Raw genomic sequence first — 24476 nt, 5'->3', positions numbered from 1 at the left:
CCTCTTCTCTTGTTCCTCCAATAGGAGGTGATTAAGGTGATCCAGCCAGTGTTCTTGGGAAAGCTGATCCAGTACTTTGAGAAGTACGATCCTGATGATATGGACGCGCTCTATGAGGCCTTTGGCTACGCTGCTGGTATCTCTCTGTCCACTGTCGCGCTGACCGTCCTCCAAATTCATTATTACTACCACGTCCTGAGGACCGGCATGAAGATACGAGTGGCTGTGTGTCACATGATCTACAAGAAGGTCATTATACGCTACATACCTGCATACAGAATTATACAAACTAAAATCTTCAAGAACAATTTACTAGTAAATGTATTTCCCCCATAGGCCCTGTGTCTCAGCAGTGCAGCGATGGGAAAAACAACCACAGGCCAAATAGTGAACCTGCTATCCAACGATGTCAACAAGTTTGATGAGGTAAAAGCAGGAAGTGCATGAAGACATGCGGATACTTTGGATGAAATGGTTGAGCATATCCTTCCTCAGTTAATTCCGTAGGTTTCTGAAGAACATGGCTGTAGCTTATATGACAGAGGCCCCATATATAACAATTGACCCTTCGTCAAATGTACAGGAATGGAATGCACCAATATCTGCAATGCCTTTGAGCCGTATGTCATCCTGTCCTTGCAACTAAAGTATATAAGTTAAATCCACACGGAGAGAACAAAAGTCATGGGTGAATGGAAAATGCAGATGGTTGCTTAGCACAAATGTTTACAATTATCCGATGCTAAACTCAAACCAGACTGAAAGAATATAAATGTATATATCATGGGGAGCCCATGCAGCTTCTTCAGTGGTATGAAGACAAGCCTGGCCTGTTGGCCGCTGTAGTAGGTCATGAATCCAGCTCGAAGGATCATCTTTGTTATGCTAAATGCAACTACGAAGAAACATTATGTAACAGCTAAATAAACCAGGGATCACTGGTCTTTGCAGGTGACCACCAATCTGCACTACCTCTGGATAGCACCTCTGCAGGCTGTGGTGGTTATCATACTCCTGTGGTATGAGATTGGCCCGTCGTGCCTGGCAGGCGTGGCTGTCCTTGTGTTGCTCCTGCCACTACAGACCATGTTTGGAAAGCTCTTCGGCTCCCTCAGGTGAATTACATAAGTTACACGACATGGCTTGAACTTAGTGGGGTCTTCTTGAGAAAAGTTGACCTCGTCCTTATCTATAGGGGGTAATGTTTTTCAGTGAGTGGCTCTTATGCTTCATTGACTATGTCAGAGCTACCTGTTCAACGGTAACCCGTGGGTCAACCTATATGTTATAATGATGTCCTTGTCTTAAACCCCTTCTCTGTTTTTACTGTAATGATTTACCTCTTGGAACATTCTAAGCACATGTGAAGAAAAGTTAGCTTCATATGTTGGCTGGCATAATGACTGGCAATTGAACCGTGAACTCTTGCTTGGACAGTTGTTCACACAATCAACAACACAAGTGCTGGAAGTAATAGCTTTGATTAGGCGTTATGAAACCCTAAAGCAATGCAGACTTCTCTGATTCTACGAAAGAGTTATCTTAGTTAAATGCAATTTAAACATTGCCATCGATTCGTTAAACTCAGGAAACGTCAGTAGTTTCTGTTTACGAGGAGATATGACTGAACTGACTGAGTGACCTCCTTTTCTTGCAGGAGTAAAACATCTGCCTTGACTGACAATAGGATATGCACCATGAATGAAGTGGTGTCTGGAATCAGGATCATCAAAATGTATGCCTGGGAGAAGCCCTTCTCAGCACTGGTCAATGATGTCAGAAGGTAAGAACTAAACTCAGGAAAAAAAGAAACGTCCTCTCACTGTCATCTGCGTTATTTTCAGCAAACATAACATGTGTAAATATTTGTATGAACATAAGATTTGACAACTGAGACATAAACTGAACAAGTTCCACAGACATGTGACTAACAGAAATGGAATAATGTGTCCCTGAACAAAGGGGGGGTCAAAATCAAAAGTAGCAGTCAGTATCTGGTGTGGCCACCAGCTGCATTAAGTACTGCAGTGCATCTCCTCCTCATGGACTGCACCAGATTTGCCAGTTCTTGCTGTGAGATGTTACCCCACTTTTCCACCAAGGCACCTGCAAGTTCCCGGACATTTCTGGGGGGCAATGGCCCTAGCCCTCACCCTCCGATCCAACAGGTCAAAGACGTGCTCAATGGGATTGAGATCCGGGCTCTTCGCTGGCCATGGCAGAACACTGACATTCCTGTCTTGCAGGAGATCAGCCATACTGCTCGTTCTGTGCGTGGTGTTATTGTCATGCTGGAGGGTCATGTCAGGATGAGCCTGTATCTGTATGTTTATTGTTGGAGAAAATGTTCATATTTTCTAAATTTCACTCTTGATCAAAACATCTGCCCCCATCGCTGTGAACGTCTCACAGAGCTCAAGCTTGGCTTCCTGAACTCGTTATGAACTCTCCTTTCATCTCATATTAATCCTGTCCATCTATGACAAATGTTTTTAAATTTATATTTTATCAATTTTTTCCGTGACGAAACCACTCTCTCCTGCTGCCTTGCGATGTAACGATTGCAGGCATGTGCTTTGTCCGTGGCTGTGACGTATGTTCCGCGCAGGGGTTGATGGACAGTCTGAAGAGAAAATGAAATGGTTGGAGGGACATCCCAGCTTCAAGTGGTTTCAGATTTCACATCCTACATCACACAGGCTAATAGCCTAATCTTCATGACTGATGTTCCAATTTAGACGTCAAACAGTATCAGGGTTCTGGTCCAATGCTTCTAAAAATGTTATACTACTATATCCGAGGGAACCAGGGCTATCGCTCAATACAAGCCCTTTCGATCTACGGTATCCACAGATTGATTTATAAGCGAAAATGTTGGTCGGAACCGGTACAATAACCACGCAGGGACCTTACATCCTAAGAGGTATTAAGTGGGTTAAATCCTTCCTAGAAGTCACAGTTGGTGCACAGAGGGAGATGTCAAAATGCAGAATTTTGGCACGTCTTTCTTCTTATAATTTTTTTATTTTTTTATTAATTGAGCTTTCCATGTGGTCTATACCGGCCAGCAAACAGTACTGGAGCATTGGCTCTCAGACCAATAGGCTCCGAGACAGCTTCTACCCCCAAGCCATAAGAGTGCTAAATAGCCAGATTTGACTCAAAGCTGTGAATACTTATAGAAATATTTGTATTTTATTTTCAATACATTTGTAAAAAAATCTTAAAATATCTTTTGACTTTGTCATTATGGGTTATTTGGTGTAGATGGGTGAGATATAAAATCAATATAATCCATTTTGTATTCAGGCACAACAAAACAAATGTGGAATAAGTCAATGTATATGAATATAGTGTGCGATTTATAGTGTTTGGCTGAGTGCCAGGCACCCCTAGCATGGGCTCACAGAGGAAGCAAAGCCACATGCACTTCACCAGCTGCCAACAAACAGCTATCAGTTACATTACAGGTCTAGTCCCCTGATCCCTCTCTGAGACCTGGCTGTAGTCTTTCTGCTTCTCTTTGTTCTTTAACACGAGGATAAGTTGCATTTATTTGTCTCAGAATGTTACATTCTATGGTAGCTTTTAGTGGAATGTCTGAGGTATTTGTGGAATTCCCATTCCCAAAACACTATCTCCCATGTTCCTGGCTGCAGCAAAGTGCATAAAAGCTGTAATAGTAATTCTGCCGTTCTTCTTCCATGTTTCCGCAATGAGTGAAAAACCTCTTAAAATCCTTCAGTCTATTGACGCATCCGTGCGTCAATCTAATGGACATCGTTAAAAAAAATCACCAGCAAAATCTGTCAGTTTAAGCTAGATGCTTTTTTTGCACGGGGAAACGGACAAACACGATTTGAGAAAATGAATTGCAATTTTGAAAGGAACTGTTTGACTTTGGCTAGCTAGGTCTTTTCCGCAACTGTGGTGGAAAGTAGCAGAGCTACAGCGCTGTTTGTCAGACCGTTAGACATCCCGAAAATTGGCCTGCACGGAAAATGTCTGCAGCGTCCAAACGTTTTGGCCTACTACCTAATATGACCACTATGGTCTACAACCCCCACAAGCCCCACTGGACTCTTCAGAAGTCAGTAACGCTAATGAGACAATTTCTGTCTGTAGCGTCCGAACCGTTTGGGCTACAAACCAATATGACCCCACTGTGGAAATGGGAGACTCATGAACACGATGGTGTACTCTGTTTTTGCTCTACGACCCCAACAAGTGTCACGGAACTCATCGGAAGGTTGACCATACAAAGGAATGGAAGGATGGAGGTATTTTTGTGACATCAAAAATAAGGGGTTAAATAGGTGTCCAAAAAAAATATATATTTCGTGAGCTTTCTTATATCTACTAGAACCTTATTCCTTTATGATAAATGTTTGACTTTTTTGTCATTTATTAATGTGTTATTCACTGCGAATCTATGGGTTACAGTAGTAAAGGCCCAATTCAATATTTTATCAAATAACAAAAATATTATAATATATTTTTTAATACACACACCTAAAGGGGTCCTAAAATTCCAAATCAAATAGCTAAATGATCCATGGTATGACCCCGCCCAACGGCTTAGACTTTTATAGGTTAATGGTGTTAGGTTCTAATTCTCAGAGTATAAACTCAACGGACACTATGAACGTTCAAACCAAGTTTATTCTTCCCAGGGGGTCAATACAGCTGCATTCAGACAAACATTGTTCACACAAGCACTGATATTTAACCCTTCCTCCTAGGCTGAGTCTCCTCCTACACATCTGAACAGCCAATGCATCTCTGTTGCTCGACAGAACCTTAGTGATATCTGTTCTTCCTCACTTCATCTGACCTGACCTCTACCCCAAAGTACTCACTCCTCTTATCAATGCCTGCCACGTCATCGCATTCCCTGCACTCAACACATTCAAAGATTATACCTTCCTCCTACAGATAACCATTAACTTCTGGTGTAGACCCTCTAAACCTAAGCACTCAATATTTCAATAGGATACCTGATAATTAACCCTATCCCAAGTTTAGGAGTTAGTACCCAGAATCCATCAATGGAAAGGTCTAACAGAATGTTTCTTATTGCATTATTATAATTGAAAGAATGTCATTCTTCCCTCAGGGAAGAGATCTCCAAGATCATGTCAAGCTCCTACCTGCGAGGTCTCAATATGGCCTCCTTCTTTGCGGCCAGTAAGATCATAGTCTTCATCACCTTCGCTGTCTACGTCCTCCTGGGGAACACCATCTCAGCCAGCCGGGTGTTTGTGGCAGTGTCTCTATATGGTGCCATCAAGATCACAGTGACCCTCTTCTTCCCACAGGCCATAGAGAAGGTGTTCGAGACCATCATCAGTATCCGCAGGATCAAGGTACTCTCTAGATCATCTGGCACAAAATGGCTGCTGTGCCTCACCTAGGTGCAATGAGTTATTGTGGTTTAGTAAGGTTTGTTTGGCTGCATCATCTCTCTGTTGACCCACAGAATTTCCTTCTGTTGGATGAGATTGAGAGACCCAACATGAGATTCACCCTGGAGGAAAAGAAAGACGCCTCTGTTGAGATCAAGGACTTAATTTGCTACTGGGACAAGGTGAATATTCTGGTTGAATGTCCAAATGTTGATATACAAAACAAGAAGACGCCTGTCCGGTGTGCTAGTTTCATGTATTGCTATGAAATGTAATTTCTCTCTCTCTCCACAGTGTCTGGACACCCCATCTCTCCAGAACCTGTCACTCACAGTGAAGTCGGAGCAGCTTGTTGCTGTCATTGGACCTGTGGGGTCTGGAAAGGTCAGAGGTCATGCACAGTACATAGTACACTATATATACAAAAGTATGTGAACACCCCTTCAAATTAGTTGATTCTGCTATTTTAGCCACACCCGTTGCTGACAGGTATATAAGATCCAGCACACAGCCATGTAATCTCCATAGACAAACATTGGCAGTAGAATGGTCTTACTGAAGAGCTCTGTGACTTTCAACGTGGCACCGTCATAGGATGTCAGTTCGTCAAATTTCTGCCCTGCTAGAGCTGTCCCGGGCAACTAAGTGCTGTTATTGTGAAATGGAAACGTCTAGGAGCAACAATGACTCAGCTGCGAAGTGGTTGGCCACACAAGCTCACAGAATGGGATAGGCGAGTGCTGAAGCGAGACGTGTCAAAAAAATTTGTAAAAAAAATTCTGTCCTTCGGTTGCAACACTCACTACCGAGTTCCAAACTGCCTCTGGAAGCAACGTCAACACAAGAATTGTTCATCGGGAGCTTCATGAAATGGATTTCCATGGCTGAGCAGCTGCACGCAAGCCTAAAATCACCATGCGCAATGCCAAGTGTTGGCTGGAGTGGTGTAGTAAAGCTCGCCGCCATTGGACTCTGGAGCAGTGGAAACACACTTCACCATCTGGAAGTCCGACAGACGAATCTGGGTTTGACGGATGCCAGGAGAACGCTACCTGCCCCAATGCATAATGTCAATGCATGACACTGCCCACGTGCACAAAGCGAGGTCCATACAGAAATTGTTTGTCAAGATCGGTGTGGAAGAACTTGTCAAGCTTGTACAGAGCCCTGACCTCAACCCCATCGAACACCTTTGGGAGGAATTGGAACACCAACTGTGAGCCAGGCCTAATCGCACAACATCACTAATGCTCTTGAGGCTCTTGAAGCAAGTCCCCAGTATCTAGTGGAAAGCCTTCACAGAAAAGTGGAGGCTGTTATAGCAGCAAAGGGGGGCACCAACTCCATATTAATACCCATGAATTTGGACGAGCAGGTGTCCGAATACTTTTGGTCTTGTAGTGTGTGTGTGTGTGTGTGTGTGTGTGTGTGTGTAGTAAGCCAGCTCACATGTTTACCAGCCTATCTCCCACAGTCCTCTCTGCTCAGCGCCATCCTGGGGGAGCTGCCGCACGACAAGGGGGTGTTGAGGGTCAAAGGTCAGCTGACCTACACCTCCCAGCAGCCCTGGGTGTTCCCTGGAACCATCCGCAGCAACATCCTGTTTGGCAAAGAGCTCCATCCTCAAAAGTATGAGAAGGTCCTGAGAGCCTGCGCCCTCAAGAGGGTAAGACACACTGAATGGAGCTCTCATGGTATTTAACGCTGGGAGATTTGCAATGGTTTTGTGTTCTGACTGTTAGCCCCTGTCGTCTCTGTTGTCCCTTCTGTGTTCAGGACATGGAGCTGCTGCCAGACGGGGACCTGACAGTGATAGGGGACAGAGGAGCCACCCTCAGTGGGGGACAGAAAGCTAGAGTGAACCTGGCCCGGTAAAACCACAGCTCCACTTCATACCAGAGTAGAAATGAGTTGAGGTACATTCTATAGATGAATATCTTCCAGTCTCTGAAAGCCTTGTTGTGTCTCAGGGCTGTGTACCAGGATGCTGATATCTACCTGCTGGACGACCCTCTAAGTTCTGTGGATTCTGAGGTCGGGAGACACCTGTTTGAACAGTGAGTGAACCACAGTTTCAGCTAAACAGGTTGTATTTTTTTTACCTTTATTTTACCGGACTCGTCCCATTGAGATAAATAATTACTTTACAAGAGAGACAAAATAGCAGCTCAAAGTTTGACCCATTTACAACGCACTACAGTTTTAAAAATATGCATTTACACATTGAGTAGCAAGATGATTTGAGGAGGTGTGGTGCAACTATGAAATGATGACCTCTTCCTAAGAATTTGGTGACATGATTCAGTTTGCATATGGTTTCCTAGAAACAAAGGGTGGCTCAACTAACCCCACTATCCTTTAGTACAACTGAACTACATTCTTCCCAGACTCAGATTAGGTCTACTTACTGGCTGCTTCTTTAGGGCAGGAATGGGTTTTTGTATAGCATTTAGAAGTTAATGGATGTTCAGGGTCATGTGGATTCTCTGACGTTAGAACAGGCCTTTAGGCCTTCACCAGCAGTGTGAAACTGCACTTAAACTGTCTGTGTCGGTCTCTCTCCATGTGCCTGTATGTCCAGGTGTATCTGTGGTATTCTGAAGAACAAGCCCCGCATCCTGGTCACCCACCAGTTGCAGTACCTCCAAGCAGTCGACCAGATCCTCGTCCTCAAGGAGGTGTGTTCCTGGCAGAATTTAACATTCTACACATGCTTTGTAACCTACGTATGACCCCAGGTCCATTTCTGCTTACCTTTTTACTTTGCTGAGCACATAATATGTCTGCTGTCAATCTTTATGAAAGGAATAGTTCACCCAAAGGCATATGCATTTACATATGAATACAGACTCCAAACGTTCGGCAGGGTGTGACGTGTGTGTGTGTGTGTGTGTGTGTGTGTGTGTCAGGGTCACATGGTGGCGAGGGGGACATACTCCGAGCTGCAGCACTCTGGGGTTGACTTCACCTCCCTGCTGAAGAGGGACGAGGAGGAGGAGCCACAAACCAACAACAATCACTCAGTGGTCAAACACGCCCTTTCCCAGAACTCAATTTCCTCCCGGAATTCAGAGGTCTCCCACACCTCCTCCATGCACTCTGTTAAAGATGGAGCTGAACAGCTTTCGGTGGGTCCAAACCCCACCCACCTCCTTTCAAGCCCTTAGATACAGTCACAAGGAGGATTTTCATTCTGAAGTGTCCCAGCTTGTCCCTCCTTTAAGTTAACAGGGTATTATGTCCATGTCTCCTCCCTGTCCAGACAGTAGCAGAGGAGAGCCGATCGGAAGGCAACATCGGCGCCAGCCTCTACTTCAAGTACTTAAACGCAGGAGCCAGCATCCTGGTTATGCTGGGCACAGTCCTCCTCAGTCTCATCGCGGAGGTATTAACGCATCCAAAATGTCAGGCAGTGAATGTCACCATTCTACCTCCTAGCATCTACAGTAAATACCAGCATTTTGACTTCTGATAGATGCGTGCAAAATTTTACTCTGAACAGATCAAGGCATTGGAACCAATGATATTGCAATGATCTAACCAACTATAATATAATTTGCCACCCACAGGTAGCGTACGTTCTTCAGGACTGGTGGCTGGCCTATTGGTGAGAAGCATCTGTTGTTACAGTAGTACATTATTTGTCTCACAGTTCAGTTGGACCATAGCAATGTGAATGTTCAAATAACAACACTGACTGTTTGATTGACAGGGCTGGAGAGCAGGAGAAACTCAATATTAACGGCACTGTGATTGTCCAAAATGGCCTCAACATCACTCAAGAATTGGACCTCGGTTTCTACATGGGCATTTATGCAGGTATACAGAAGAGCATTTACATTTACGTCATTTAGCAGACGCTCTTATCCAGAGCGACTTACAAATTGGTGCATTCACCTTAAGATATCCAGTGGAACAACCACTTTACAATAGAAGAATTACTATATCCTATCCCAGGTATTCCTTAAAGAGGTGGGGTTTCAGGTGTCTACGGAAGGTGGTGATTGACTCCGCTGTCCTGGCGTCGTGAGGGAGCTTGTTCCACCATTGGGGTGCCAGAGCAGCGAACAGTTTTGACTGGGCTGAGCGGGAACTGTGCTTCCGCAGAGGTAGGGGGGCCAGCAGGCCAGAGGTGGATGAACACAGTGCCCTTGTTTGGGTGTAGGGCCTAATCAGAGCCTGAAGGTACGGAGGTGCCGTTCCCCTCACAGCTCCGTAGGCAAGCACCGTGGTCTTGTAGCAGATGCGAGCTTCAACTGGAAGCCAGTGGAGTGTGCGGAGGAGCGGGGTGACGTGAGAGAACTTGGGAAGGTTGAACACCAGACGGGCTTCGGCGTTCTGGATGAGTTGTAGGGGTTTAATGGCACAGGCAGGGAGCCCCGCCAACAGGGAGTTGCAGTAATCCAGACGGGAGATGACAAGTGCCTGGATTAGGATCTGCGCCGCTTCCTGTGTAAGGCAGGGTCGTACTCTGCGAATGTTGTATAGCATGAACCTACAGGATCGGGTCACCACCTTGATGTTAGCGGAGAACGACAGGGTGTTGTCCAGGGTCACGCCGAGGCTCTTAGCACTCTGGGAGGAGGACACAATGGAGTTGTCCACCGTGATGGCGAGATCATGGAAAGGGCAGTCCTTCCCCGGGAGGAAGAGCAGCTCCGTCTTGCCGAGGTTCAGCTTGAGGTGGTGATCCGTCATCCACACTGGTATGTCTGCCAGACATGCAGAGATGCGATTCGCCACCTGGTTATCAGAAGGGGGAAAGGAGAAGATTAATTGTGTGTCGTCTGCGTAGCAATAATAGGAGAGACCATGTGAGGATATGACAGAGCCAAGTGACTTGGTGTATAGCGAGAATAGGAGAGGGCCTAGAACTGAGCCCTAGGGGACACCAGTGGCGAGAGCGCGTGGTGCGGAGACGGATTCTCGCCACGCCACCTGGTAGGAGCGACCTGTCAGGTAGGACACAATCCAAGAGTGAGCCGCGCCGGAGATACCCAACTCGGAGAGGGTGGAGAGGAGGATCTGATGGTTCACAGTATCAAAGGCAGCAGATAGGTCTAGAAGGATGAGGGCAGAGGAGAGAGAGTTGGCTTTAGCAGTGCGGACAGCCTCCGTGACACAGAGAAGAGCAGTCTCAGTAGAATGACCAGCCTTGAAACCTGACTGATTTGGATCGAGAAGGTCATTCTGAGAGAGATAACAGGAGAGCTGGCCAAGGACGGCACCTTCAAGAGTTTTGGAGAGAAAAGAAAGAAGGGATACTGGTCTGTAGTTGTTGACATCGGAGGGATCGAGTGTAGGTTTTTTGAGAAGGGGTGCAACTCTCGCTCTCTTGAAGACGGAAGGGACGTAGCCAGCGGTCAAGGATGAGTTGATGAGCGAGGTGAGGTAGGGGAGAAGGTCTCCGGAAATGGTCTGGAGAAGAGAGGAGGGGATAGGGTCAAACGGGCAGGTTGTTGGGCGGGGTAGGGCAATGTGAGCATAGGGTAGGGCAATGTGAGCAGGACCAGCGGTGTCGTTTGACTTAACAAACGAGGATCGGATGTCGTCGACCTTCTTTTCAAAATGGTTGACGAAGTCATCCACAGGGAGGGGGGAGGAGGATTCAGGAGGGAGAAGGTGGCAAAGAGCTTCCTAGGGTTAGAGGCAGATTCTTGGAAGTTAGAGTGGAGGAAAATGTAGAGAGGAGGGAGTGAAAAGATGCCAGGTCCGCAGGGAGGCTAGTTTTCCTCCATTTCCGCTCGGCTGCCCGGAGCCCTGTAAGAGCATTCCTAAATATACTGTATATTTACTTCTCCCTTCAAAGAATGGGAATATTTTCCAAGTAAGTATGAGGTTGTCCCCTTACCTGGGAGGAAGCTTGGAAAAATCGTGTAACGGTTGACAAGTTACCTTCTCTGTGTTCAGGTTTGACTCTGGCCTCGGTCATCTTTGGCTTTGCCAGGAGCCTGGTGATGTTCAATGTGCTGGTGAAAGCTGCTCAGTCTCTGCACAACCGCATGTTCAACTCTATCCTCCGGACACCAGTACGCTTCTTTGACGTCAACCCGATTGGTGAGAAACCCCTCGCATGAAATAGAATCTGTTTGTGTTGTCTTTTTCTTGTTGAGTACAATACAATTTCTTGTAATTTAGTCCTGACCTCCAAAATGCTTTGAAACTGGTTGGGTGAGAGAACAGATGTCATTTCAACATCTAGTTTTGATTTACATTTGGTTGAGTTGTCAACTAACGTGAATTCAATGAAAAAAAACAAATATCATTGTATTTAGATTAAAAGTTGGGTGAAAAATACCCAACTAAATTCCCTTAAATTTGTTTGGAATTAAATTGGTCAAGTTGTGGAGAAATGCTAGATGCTAAATATAAGGCGAACAACTTCTATATTTAAAAGGTTTAATAGACAAACGTTCCTCTAAGAGGTTTGCAGCAAATCTCTCCCCCTCCACAGGAGAGGGCGGAACTAAATACTCGTGCCTTACCTGTTCATTGTTTCACCCTTCCATGTCTCGTGCCAAATAATTAAATCAAGGCTGAGACCTTGGGGTTGAATAGATTATACATTTGAAACGTCTTAATTGCTTAGGACACCCATAGTCGATTTGTATGCCTCAGGGGCCCAGATACCAGTAACTAAGACCTGATTTACGGTGACCTCTGGCCTTAGAGTGTACCTACAGTTGTGGCCAAAAGTTTTGAGAATGACACAAATATTAATTTTCAAAGTCTGCTGCCTCAGTGTCTTTAGATATTTTTGTCAGATGTTACTATGGAATACTGAAGTATAATTACAAGCATTTCATAAGTGTCAAAGGCTTTTATTGACAATTACATGAAGTTGATGCAAAGAGTCAATATTTGCAGTGTTGACCCTTCTTTTTCAAGACCTCTGCAATCCGCCCTGGCATGCTGTCAATTAACTTCTGGGCCACATCCTGACTGATGGCAGCCCATTCTTGCATAATCAATGCTTGGAGTTTGTCAGATTTTGTGGGTTTTTGTTTGTCCATGTGCCTCTTGAGGATGGACCACAAGTTCTCAATGGGATTAAGGTCTGGGGAGTTTCCTGGCCATGGACCCAAAATATCGATGTTTTGTTCCCTGAGCCACTTAGTTATCACTTTTGCCTTATGGCAAGGTGCTCCATCATGCTGGAAAAGGCATTGTTCATCACCAAACTGTTCCTGGATGGTTGGGAGAAGTTGCTCTCAGAGGATGGGTTGGTACCATTCTTTATTCATGGCTGTGTTCTTAGGCAAAATTGTGAGTGAGCCCACTCCCTTGGCTGAGAAGCAACCCCACACATGAATGGTCTCAGGATGCTTTACTGTTGGCATGACACAGGACTGATGGTAGCGCTCACCTTTTCTTCTCCGGAAAAGCTTTTTTCCGGATGTCCCAAAAAATCGGAAAGGGGATTCATCAGAGAAAATGACTTTTACCCCAGTCCTCAGCAGTCCAACCTCTGTACCTTCTGCAGAATATCAGTCTGTCCCTGATGTTTTTCCTGGAGAGAAGTGGCTTCTTTGCTGCCCTTCTTGACACCAGGCCATCCTCCAAAAGTCTTTGCCTCACTGTGCGTGCAGATGCACAGATGCACAGTGCCTGCTGCCATTCCTGCCTGCTGCCATTCCTGAGCAAGCTCTGTACTGGTGGTGCCCCGATCCCGCAGCGGAATCAACTTTAGGAGACTGTCCTGGCGCTTGCTAGACTTTCTTGGATGCCCTGAAGCCTTCTTCACAACAATTGAACCGCTCTCCTAGAAGTTCTTGATGATCCGATAAATGGTTGATTTTGGTGCAATCTTACTGGCAGCAATATCCTTGCCTGTGAAGCACTTTTTGTGCAAAGCAATGATGACGGCACGTGTTTCCTTGCAGGTAACCATGGATGACAGAGGAAGAACAATGATTCCAAGCACCACCCTCCTTTTGAAGCTTCTGGTCTGTTAAACGACCTCAATCAGCATGACAGAGTGATCTCCAGCCTTGTCCTCATCAACACTCACACCTGTGCTAACGAGAGAATCACTGACATGATGTCAGCTGGTCCTTTTGTGGCAGGGCTGAAATGCAGTGGAAATATTTTTTGGGGGATTCAGTTCATTTGCATGGCAAAGAGGGACTTTGCAATTAATTGCAATTCATCTGATCACTGTTCATAACATTCTGGAGTATATGCAAATTGCCATCATACAAACTGAGGCAGCAGACTTGGTGAAAATTAATATTTGTGTCATTCTCAAAACTTTTGGCCACGACTGTAGAGGCCAAATTCCAATAGGGAATAGCCATCCAAAAATAGCATTCTTAGCACGTGATGACTTTTTAAAAATCCTAGCAGTTTTCCACGTTGAGTAAATGTCATCACATTGAGTTTTTTTGTTGAAATGACGTGGCAAACAATGTTGATTTAACCAGTTTTTGCCCAGTGGATTACTTTCTCCTGTTCTGTCACAGGAAGAATTCTCAACAGGTTCTCGAAGGACATCAGCCAGCTGGATTCCATGTTACCTAATACCTTTGTTGACTTCAGTCAGGTAAATGAGTGTATAGCCCTAGAGGGGAACATCTATGTATTTTGGCAGGAGGATATAGATTTCCCAATCCAGTATCTATATTACATAAATATTTTCTTCATGTCTCCTGGGCGTATCTGATCTTGCCACAGTCGATCCTGCAGAATATCGGCGTAGTGGTGGTGGCAGCCTCAGTCATGCCCTGGATCCTCATCCCTGTTGTTCCTCTTCTCATCATATTCCTGTTCCTGAGACGCTACTTCCTGCAGACGTCACGGGACGTCAAACGCCTGGAGTCCACCAGTGAGTGACAGGACTGACTGGGACAGTTAGGGGGGGCAAGGAACAAATGATAATTGTACATTTTCTCTATTAAATGTGTACGATTTCCTTTTGTGTCTGCCGGCGTGTGTGAGTTGATGTATTTCCTGTGTTCTGCAGCTCGGAGTCCTGTCTTCTCCCACCTGTCCTCGTCCCTCCAAGGTCTGTGGACGATCCGAGCCTTCAGAGCCGAGGAGAGATTCCAGAACACCTTTGACGCTCATCAGGATCTGCACTCAGAGTCCTGGTTCCTGTTCCTGGTCACCTCTCGATGGTTCGCTCTCCGACTGGATGGAATCTGCGCAGCCTTTGTCACTGTCACTGCCTTCGGCTGCCTCTTCCTCAGAGATGGTAAGAGGATAAATTATTATGGCTTCATTACACAAGCTGTTACACAACGGTAGAAATCAATGTTGGTTGCATATGTGTCACGAGAATTTTCAATCCCAATGATGATAACTAACAATTATTTAAGCTTTGACCAATCCCGGAGGTTTGTAAGACCCTGGGTTTAATAATTAGACAAAGACTCAGCTTATGCAAAATGTCCGTACAGTTTATTCAGAGAACGTTCTAAAGTCAAAATGCAAAGACATAAAAAGACATAACTCTCACCCCCACCTATTTCCACGCACACACAGACAGTAGGTGGGCTGTATCTTTCCCCACAGTCCGCATTCCTCGTCTATCACTACCAAGCTGGCAGTTCTATCCTCCTGAGATTAGAGGGACCTTGACAGGACTCCCTTTCCTGTCGTAAGTTTCTTAGAGTTCTAACCAGGTCAGGTCATGAATAGTTTAATTGTCCTCTGTATTTTCTTAGTCACACACACACACACACACACACACACTTCTCTCCCTTACTAGTCTCGACCAAACCTTATTGGACTTAAGTTTATCACTCTAATTATTCATAATACATGTTACATAATCTAATAATTATGTTTCAGGGTGAAATTCTTTAGTCATTACCTTAAACATATAAATTCCCTTATCAATATGACATAAAACAAATTGAATGAGGTTGGATAATCTTTCTGCTCAAAGTCTTTGGCTCATTGCCTGTTCCCTTGCAACAACTTGTATTACACTTGGGGCCAAACAGTTATCCAAGCTACACTACCGGTCAAAAGTTTTAGAACACCTACTCATTCAAGGGTTTTTCTTTATTTTAACTATTATCTACTTTGTAGAATAATAGTGAAGACATCAAATCTATGAAATAACATATGGAATCATGTAGTAACCAAAAAAGTGTTAAACAAATCAAACTATTTTATATTTGAGACTCTTCAAATAGCCACCCTTTGCCTTGATGACAGCTTTGCACACATTCTCTCAACCGGTTTCATGAGGTAGTCACCAGGAATGCATTTCAGTTAATTTGTGTAATTTCTTTCCTTAATGCGTTTTAGCCAATCAGTTGTGTTGTGACAAGGTAGGGCTGGTATACAGAAGATAGCCCTATTTGGTAAAAGACCAAGTCCATATTATGGCAAGAACAGCTCCAAAAAAGGAAAGAGAAACGACAGTCCATATGGAACATTTCAAGAACTTTCAAAGTTTCCTCAAGTGCAGTCGCAAAAACCATCAAGCGCTATGATGAAACTGGCTCTCATGCGGACCGCCACAGAAAAGGAAGACCCAAAGTTACCTCTGCTGCAGAGGATAAGTTCATTAGAGTTTCAGAATTCAAGTAACATACATCAACTGTTCAGAGGAGACTGTGTGAATCAGGACGTCGTGGTTGAATTTTTGCAAAGAAACCACTACTAAAAGGACACCAATAATAAGAAAAGCCTTGATTGGGCCAAGAAACACAAGCAATGGACATTAGACCGGTGGAACTTTGACCTTTGATCTGGAGTCCAAATTTGACATTTTTGGTTCCAACCGCCGTGTCTTTGTGGGACGCGATGTGGGTGAACGGATGATCTCCGCATGTGTGGTTCCCACCGTGAAGCATGGAGGTGGTGTGATGGTATGGAGCTGCTTTGATTGGAATTGGAAGTTTACATACACTTAGGTTGGAGTCATTAAAACTCGTTTTTCAACCATTCCACAAATTTCTTGTTAACAAACTATAGTTTTGGGAAGTTGGTTAGGACATCTACTTTGTGCATGACACACGTCATTTTTCCAACAATTGTTTACAGACAGATTATTTCACTGTTTCACAATTCCAGTGGGTCAGAAGTTCACATACACTCAATTAGTATTTGGTAGCATTGCCTTTAAATTGCTTAACTTGGGTCAAATGTTTTGGGTAGCCTTCCACAAGCTTCCCACAATAAGTTGGGTGAATTTTGGCCCATTCCTCCTGACAGAGCTGGTGTAACTGAGTCAGATTTGTAGGCCTCCTTGCTCACACACGCTTTTTCAGATCTGCCCACAGATTTTCTATAGGATTGAGGTCAGGGCTTTGTGATGGCCATTCCAATACCTTGACTTTGTTGTCCTTAAGCCATTTTGCCACAACTTTGGAAGTATGCTTGGGGTCATTGTCCATTTGGAAGACCCATTTGCAACCAAGCTTTAACTTCCTGACTGATGTCTTGATGTTGCTTCAATATATCCACATCATTTTCCATCCACATGATGCCATCTATTTTGTGAAGTGCACCAGTCCCTCCTGCAGCAAAGCACCCCCACAACATGATGCTGCCACCCCCGTGCTTCATGGTTGGGATGGTGTTGTTCGGCTTGCAAGCCTCCCCCTTTTTCTCCAAACATAACGATGGCCAAACAGTTCCATTTTTGTTTCATCAGACCAGAGGACATTTCTCCAAAAAGTACGATCTTTGTCCCCATGTGCTGTTGCAAACCATAGTCTGGCTTTTTTATGGCGGTTTTGGAGCAGTGGCTTCTTCCTTGCTGAGGAGCCTTTCAGGTTTTGTCGATATAGGGCTTGTTTTACTGTGGATATAGATACTTTTACCTGTTTCCTCCAGCATCTTCACAAGGTCCTTTGCTGTTGTTCTGGGATTGATTTGTACTTTTCGTACCAAAGTACGCTCATCTCTAGGAGACAGAACACGTCTCCTTCCTGAGCGGTATGACGGCTGCGTGGTCCCATGGTGTTTATACTTGCGTACTATTGTTTGTACAGATGATAGTGGTACCTTCAGGCGTTTGGAAATTGCTCCCAAGGATGAACCAGACTTGTGGAGGTCTACATTTTTTTTTCTGAGGTCTTGGCTGATTTCCCCATGTTGTCAAGCAAAGAAGCACTGAGTTTGAAGGTAGGCCTTGAAATACATCCACAGGTACACCTCCAATTGACAATTAGCCTATCAGAAGCTTCTAAAGCCATGACACAATTTTCTGGAATGTTCCATGCTGTTTAAAGGCAGTCAACTTAGTGTATGTAATCTTCTGACCCACTGGAATTGTGATACAGTGAATTATAAGTGAAATAATCTGTCCGTAAACAATTGTTGGAAAAATTAATGGTATCATGCACAAAGAAGATGTCCTAACCGACTTGCCAAAACTATAGTTTGTTAACAAGAAATTTGTGGAGTGGTTGAAAAACAAGTTTTAATGACTCCAACCTAAGTGTATGTAAACTTCCGACTTCAACTGTATAAGGTCCCACAGTTGACAGTGCATTTCAGAGCAAAAACCAAGCCATTGAAGGAATTGTCCGTAGAGCTCCGAGACAACAAGATTGTGTCGCAGCACAGATCTGGGGAAGTTTACCAAAAATGTTCTGCAGCATTGAAGGTCCCCAAGAACACAGTGGCCTTCATCATTCTTACATGGAAGAAGTTTGGAACCACCAAGACTCTTCCTAGAGCTGGCTGCCCGGCCAAACTGAGCAATCGAGGGAGAAGGGCCTTGGTCAGGGAGGTGACCAAGATCCCCATGGTCACTCTGACAGAGCTCTAGAGTTCCTCTGTGGAGATGGAGAACATTCCAGAAGGACAACCATCTCTGCAGCACTCCACCAATCAGGGCTTTATGGTAGAATAGCCAGACGAAAGCCACTTCTCATCAAAAAGACACATGACAGCCCGCTTGGAGTTTGCCAAAAGGCACCTAAATGACTCTGACCATGATAAAACCAAGATTGAACTGTTGAACTTAAGGAAACTAGGCACCGCTCATCACTTGGCCAATACCATTGCTATGGTGAAGCATGATGGTGGCAGCATCATGCTGTGGAGATGTTTTTCAGCGGCAGGGACTGAAGACTAGTCAGGATCGAGGGCAGGATAAACGGAGCAAAGTACAGAGATCCTTGATGAAAACCTTCTCCAGAGCGCTCAAGAAAGTCCTTGAGTGGCCCAGCCAAAGCCTGGACTTGAACCCGATCGAACATCTCTGGAGAGACCTGAAAATAGCTGTGCAGTCACGCTTCCCATCCAACATGACAGAGCTTGAGAGGATCTGCAGAGAAGAATGGGAGTGTGCCAAATACAGGTGTGCCAAGCTTCTAGCGTCATACCCAATCAGATTCGAGGCTGTAATCGCTGCCAAAGATACTTCAACAAAGTACTGAGTTAAGGGTCTGAATACTTATGTAAATGTTATATTTCAGTTTATTAACAAACATTTCTAAACTGTTTTTGCTCTGTCATTATGGGGTATTGTGTTGGATTTACAAAAAAATCCATTTTAGAGTAAGGCTGGTACGTAATTGGTACATCATTTTTGGGGAAAAAGTGAATGGATCTGAATACTTTCCGAAGGCACTGTAACTAGGAATAAAGTTTACAGTGCATTCGTCATATGAGTGTGCAAAGGATAAATAAGTATAAGTAAGTAGCAGCATCGTATGTAATGAGTCAAAAGAGTTATTGCAAAAAGGGTCAATGCAGATAGTCCGGGTAGCTATTTAACTAAATACTTTCCACCGAAAGCCTTTAGAGTGGAAGCTGTTCAGGGGCCTGTTGGTTCCAGACTTGGTGCATCGGTAGTGCTTGCCGTGCGATAGAGAAGTCTTTGACATGGGTTGCTGGAGTCTGACAATTTTTAGGTCCTTCCTCTGACACTGCCTGGCATAGAGGTTCTGGGTGGCAGGGAGCTCGGCACTGGGCCTTACGCACTACCCTCTAGCGCCTTGCAGTCAGATGCCAAGCAGCTGCCATACCAAGCGGTGATGCAGTCAGTGAAGATGCTCTCAATGGTACAGTTGTAGAACTTTTTGAGCATCAGAGGACCCATGCTAAATATATTTAGCCTCCTGAGGGAGACCAGGCGTTGTCATGCCCTCTTCGCGACTGTGTTGGTGAGTGTGGAACATGATAGATCCTTAATGATGTGGACACAGAGGAACTTCAAGCTCTCGACCCGCTCCACTACAGCCCAGTCAATGGGGGCATGCTCAGCCCTCCGTTTCCTGTAGTCTATGATCAGGTCCTTTGTCTTGCTGATGTTGAGGGAGAGGAGGTTGTTCTGGCACCACACTTCCAGGTCTCTGACCTCCTCCCAATAGGCTGTCTCATCATCGTCGGTGATCAGGCTTACCCCTGAGGGGCCCCTATGTTGAGGGTTAGTGTGTTGGATGTGTTGTTGCCTACCCTCACCACCTTGGGGCGGCCTGTCAAGAAGTCCAGGTTCCAGTTAGAGGGAGGTGTTCAGTCCCAGGGTCCTTAGCTTATTGATGAGCTTGGAGGGGGTGATGTTGTTGAGCTGTAGTCAATGAACAGCATTCTCACATAGGTTCTCTTGCCCAGGTGGGAAAGGGCAGTGTGGAGTGAAAGAGATTGCGTCATCTGTGGATCTGTTGGAGTGGTATGGAAATTAGTTGGGTCCAGGGTGTCGGTGTTGTGAGCCATGAGCAGCCTTTTAAAGCATTTAAGGCTACAGATGTGAGTGCTACGGGCCATGGTCATTTAGACAGGGTACCTTGGTGTTCTTGGGCACAGGGATTATGGTGGTCTGCTTGAAATGTAGGTATTACAGACTAGATCAGGGAAAGGTTGAAAATATCAGTGAAGACACTTGCCAGCTGGTCACACATGCACAGAGTACGCGTACTGGTAATCCGTCTGGCCCTGCAGCCTTGTGAATATTAACCTGTTTAAAGTTCTTACTCACATCGGCTACAGAGAGCGTGATCAGTCGTCCGGAACAGCTGGTGCTCTCATGCATGATTCAGTGTTGCTTGCCTTGAAGGCATTTAGACCGTCTGGTAGGCTTGCGTCACTGGGCAGCTCGCAGCTGGGTTTCCCTTTGTAATCAGTGATCGTTTGCAAGGCCTGCCACATCCGACCAGTGCCAGAGGATTCGATCTTAGTGCTGTATTGACGGCTCGATGGAGGTTGTTGCGGTATTTCTTATAAGGGTACGGATTAGTGTCCGGCTCCATGAAAGGGACAGCTCTAGCCTTTAGCTCAATGCAGATGTTGCCTGTAATCCATGGCTTCTGGTTGTTGACATGCTGTGTAGCCAATGAATTGAGTAAATGTTCTAATCAGGGCTGGAGGCGGGAGCTGTGGGTTTGGTGTTGTCCTACGCTGTCACCCTTCTTGGGAACTTCCAATGGACCATTCGTCAGAGTGCAGAGATGGAGAACATGGTAAGATCACATCAAAGTCCTAACTCTGGTATTGTCCCTCCCCCAGCTCCCCAGGCCCAGGACCTTTTATAGTATCTGAAATATTTTACCTGGGAATGAATTTCCACAGGGAAATAATCAAACTCAGAGATCTGCGCCAGTGACCTGTAGAAATAAGATTCATTAGAGTCAAAAGGGTTTTAGTTGCATCCTGTCATTCAGGAATGTTCAGCTGAAACAGCTCACTTAAGAATGTAGCGTGTGAATTATTGAAGTTCTGTAAAGTTTTATAATTTAGTGCTGAGAAGCCATACTAGCATTAGACCAAGGTTAACCACGTTCCCAGTCTCAGAGTAGGCTGGTAAATGAGATTAGAACCAGGTTTGTTTGATTGACATGGTTATTTATTTACCGTCCTCAGATGACGTCAGTGGAGAGGGTGGTGGAGTACACAGAGCTGGAGAGTGAAGCACCCTGGGAAACCCAGATGCGTCCTCCTCTTGAGTGGCCGAGCCAAGGCCTCATCACCTTTGACCGGGTCAGCTTCTCCTACAGCTCAGACGGACCGGTGGTCCTGAAGGACATGAAGGCCATGTTCAGGCCCAAAGAGAAGGTTGGCATCGTGGGCAGGACGGGTGCGGGGAAAAGCTCCCTGGTATCGGCTCTCTTCCGCCTGGCAGAGCCAGAGGGCAGGATCTACATTGACGGAGTTCTGACCTCCGAGATCGGCCTTCATGACCTGCGCCAGAAGATGTCCATCATACCTCAGGTAGCTACTGTTGGTGGGTCTTCTGTGGCTGCTCTGTCCCTTAGTCCTTCTGAATGTAGTAAAGGCTCCTAGTTCAGATATGGCTCTGTTAGAGCTTATTACATTTTTCTGTTTGTGGCCCCTCTGTTCTGCAGGACCCTGTGCTTTTCACCGGCACCATGAGGAAGAACCTGGACCCTTTCAGCCAGCACACAGACGAGGACCTGTGGAACGCTCTCCAAGAGGTACTGCTCCTCAGACTCCTATTGATACAGTAACAGGATATACTCTCACGCATTGACATACAGGTTGTGGAAACTTACTTACTCCAGTAACTGTTTCCTCTCCAGGTCCAGCTGAAGTCTGTGGTGGAGGAGCTGCCCAATAAGATGGAGACGGTTCTTGCTGAGTCGGGCTCCAACTTCAGTGTGGGTCAGAGGCAGCTGGTCTGTCTGGCCCGAGCCGTCCTGAGGAAGAACCGCATCCTCATCATCGACGAGGCCACGGCCAACGTGGACCCCAGGTACAGAGCTGCCTCTCCCATACACACGTGTTGCCATGGAGGACCTCCTGTCTGTTCTTTAGAGCTGAGCAGCAGAGGCAGCTGATATGCTTTGACTGGGAGGCATCTAGTAGTCAATGAAAGTGTGTGTTTTCTTTATCCTGGTTGAGTCTTTCCTGAACTGTTTGTCTGTCTGTGTCCGTAGAACAGACGAGCTGATCCAGAAGACGATACGAGACAAATTCAGGGAGTGTACCGTTCTCACCATCGCCCACCGCCTCAACACCATCATAGACAGCGACCGCATTCTGGTGAGAGCTCTTCCCATCAAATAGATGTATATCTGTCACACACACACACACATCAATCATTTTATTTATATATATAAGATAAAAAAACGAGACTGAGCAGGTTGAGAGATGTACTTTTATTCACTTTAGTTCAGGTTGATCTCAGATCGTGAGAAATGAGTTTACCCTGTTTACACTTCTCTGAAGGTGCTGAGTAATTCAGTCAGTGCAGAGTGAAGTAGGTTACTCTATTGTAAACAGAGCGCTAGATCAGTGGTTCCAAAACTATGGGGAGCGCCCGAGGGGTAGGGTCCCCCCCACCCCAAAAAATTAAGGAACGGTCTGAACTTAATCCTGAAAGTTGTAGTAGTAGAATGCACAAGGTGCAATTTCAAAATTGGGTAGTGTATCAGCAGTTTTCCTCATCGTGACAGTCATTGCAGACCTTAGAGAGCTATTTATAACTTGTCATATATGTCCAGATCATCTAGGCCATGTCAGCTAAAGTTTTTTAGCCAGGTTGACTTACTGACTTTTGACCCTGCCTTCAGGTGCTAGGTGCTGGTATGATTCAGGAGTTTGACGAGCCGTACGTCCTTCTTCAGAACCAGGAGAGTGCCCTCTACAAGATAGTCCAGCAGACGGGCAAGGCTGAGGCAGCTTCCCTGCTGGAATCAGCCAAACAGGTGAGCACTGACACTGCATCCCAACCCAGAATACACATTCTCTCAACCTAACTTGATTTCTTTACCAATTCACAATATTTTCATTCAGGCGCATATGAACAACAGCAACAGCCATGGTCCAAAAATGGCCAACGGAGTGGTCTTCTTTGAGACGGTTGTGTGACGGTGCAGGGACTTGACATCTGCCCAATTCATATTTATTTTTTCCTTTTCACTAATTTCTCTTTTGACCAATCACAGATCTTTACCAGAGCTGATTGGTCAAAAGGAATAAAAAAACTGAAATGTCATTTTCATGGTAAGTTGTTTGCATGCAAAATCAGGCAATATTTATGGAACGGACTTAAAAATAATTTATTTAAGTAAGGAAGCAAAAATGTATTTCCTTATTGACACTTTGCTGGTGTGTGTTGCATCTTTAAAACGACTTTAATTAACAATCATGAGAATAGTGTTACAACAATGGAAGTAGGATTGCATTTTCATACTTTGTGCCTCAATCTTTTACTATTTGAACTGCTGCTACTTCTACTGATTTACCTTACTGCACAGGGCACACTATCCTGACATGCTGCACTGTCTATGCAATCACTTTACTAGGCAATGGAACTAATTGGCGTGTGTATTCAAATACTATACGTGCAACGGAAAATTACACTTCACCATTGTAGGCACATGAAAAGACATGCTGTCATTATGCTATAAGGGATTTATCTTGACCAAAGTGAGTAACCCATGTATGTCTCACATTGTTTGCATGAGTGATGATTGTAAGGACAGTCTAGATCATTTAAAAGCAGGAATACCTACCCATCAATGTGAAATGTATTGAACTACAAACTTATCTCCTAATGAGACAGTATGGAGAGACCTTAGATTTTTTTTAAAACTACATTTTGATTCCATTGTTTTTGTAGTGGATGTAATTCTTTTCCCAAAGGCGTTCTTATTTTTATGTACCTATAGCAACAGTACCTCTTTTTTACAAGTTTCAGATATATTGATGTTTGTAAAAAATAATTGTGAAATGTAAACTTCATTTTAATACAAACTTAAGTCTTGTTTCTTATGTCACGTCTTCCACGCAAACATGGTATTGACTCAAAGAAAAGCAACTATCAGCATTGACTAAAGAAAAAGGGACAATTTTACACCATATTTTCCTAGGATAGTTTTGTAAGCCTCTTTCCACAATATTTCATTATCCCCCTTTATAGACATTAACATTTCCAGATAAACCAAATATACACAGGTTTATCAAGAATTTAAATGCATAATTGGTCTTTTGAACTAACAGATCTTTTTCAGACCTGAAAAAAAAATATTCAAATTGGGCTGCCTTTGTAAATGCAGCAGTTTTCCTTATCAGATCTTGTTCGGAGGACGAAAGCTCAAATGGGCAGAGCTTGCAAGAGGTGAGAGCCAAATAAAGAACAGCCTTTTAGGGAGGCAGGTTGGAGGTGGATGGAGGGCGTTAAACACGGGTTGTGACAGGCTA

The 24476-nt window shown here is 44.8% G+C and overlaps 1 protein-coding gene across 2 annotated transcripts in view; it reads left to right on the top strand.

Moving 5' to 3' along the window:
• Nucleotides 1–24040, top strand: part of LOC106575315 (ATP-binding cassette sub-family C member 4) — a 36824-nt gene extending 12784 nt beyond the window's left edge. For both annotated transcript variants that reach the window (XM_014151777.3, XM_014151778.3), the window contains exons 4-29: nucleotides 25–249; nucleotides 337–426; nucleotides 952–1115; nucleotides 1658–1783; nucleotides 5117–5366; nucleotides 5480–5587; nucleotides 5700–5789; nucleotides 6880–7071; nucleotides 7182–7276; nucleotides 7376–7462; nucleotides 7987–8083; nucleotides 8315–8533; nucleotides 8668–8790; nucleotides 8975–9012; nucleotides 9118–9224; nucleotides 11316–11462; nucleotides 13868–13947; nucleotides 14079–14229; nucleotides 14368–14598; nucleotides 20673–20773; nucleotides 21174–21521; nucleotides 21656–21745; nucleotides 21851–22023; nucleotides 22208–22313; nucleotides 22844–22978; nucleotides 23067–24040. In XM_014151777.3, the coding sequence (XP_014007252.1) occupies nucleotides 25–249; nucleotides 337–426; nucleotides 952–1115; nucleotides 1658–1783; nucleotides 5117–5366; nucleotides 5480–5587; nucleotides 5700–5789; nucleotides 6880–7071; nucleotides 7182–7276; nucleotides 7376–7462; nucleotides 7987–8083; nucleotides 8315–8533; nucleotides 8668–8790; nucleotides 8975–9012; nucleotides 9118–9224; nucleotides 11316–11462; nucleotides 13868–13947; nucleotides 14079–14229; nucleotides 14368–14598; nucleotides 20673–20773; nucleotides 21174–21521; nucleotides 21656–21745; nucleotides 21851–22023; nucleotides 22208–22313; nucleotides 22844–22978; nucleotides 23067–23141 (3648 nt within the window). In that variant the 3' untranslated portion in view covers nucleotides 23142–24040. The remainder of the gene's footprint in view (nucleotides 1–24; nucleotides 250–336; nucleotides 427–951; nucleotides 1116–1657; nucleotides 1784–5116; nucleotides 5367–5479; nucleotides 5588–5699; nucleotides 5790–6879; nucleotides 7072–7181; nucleotides 7277–7375; nucleotides 7463–7986; nucleotides 8084–8314; nucleotides 8534–8667; nucleotides 8791–8974; nucleotides 9013–9117; nucleotides 9225–11315; nucleotides 11463–13867; nucleotides 13948–14078; nucleotides 14230–14367; nucleotides 14599–20672; nucleotides 20774–21173; nucleotides 21522–21655; nucleotides 21746–21850; nucleotides 22024–22207; nucleotides 22314–22843; nucleotides 22979–23066) is intronic.
• The last annotated feature ends 436 nt before the right edge of the window (nucleotides 24041–24476 follow it).

The sequence above is a fragment of the Salmo salar genome, chromosome 17 (assembly GCF_965601325.2).
Source record: "Salmo salar chromosome 17, fSalSal1, whole genome shotgun sequence".
In the NCBI taxonomy this organism is placed as follows: domain Eukaryota; kingdom Metazoa; phylum Chordata; class Actinopteri; order Salmoniformes; family Salmonidae; genus Salmo; species Salmo salar.
This window is presented reverse-complemented; position numbering and strand designations above follow the sequence as displayed.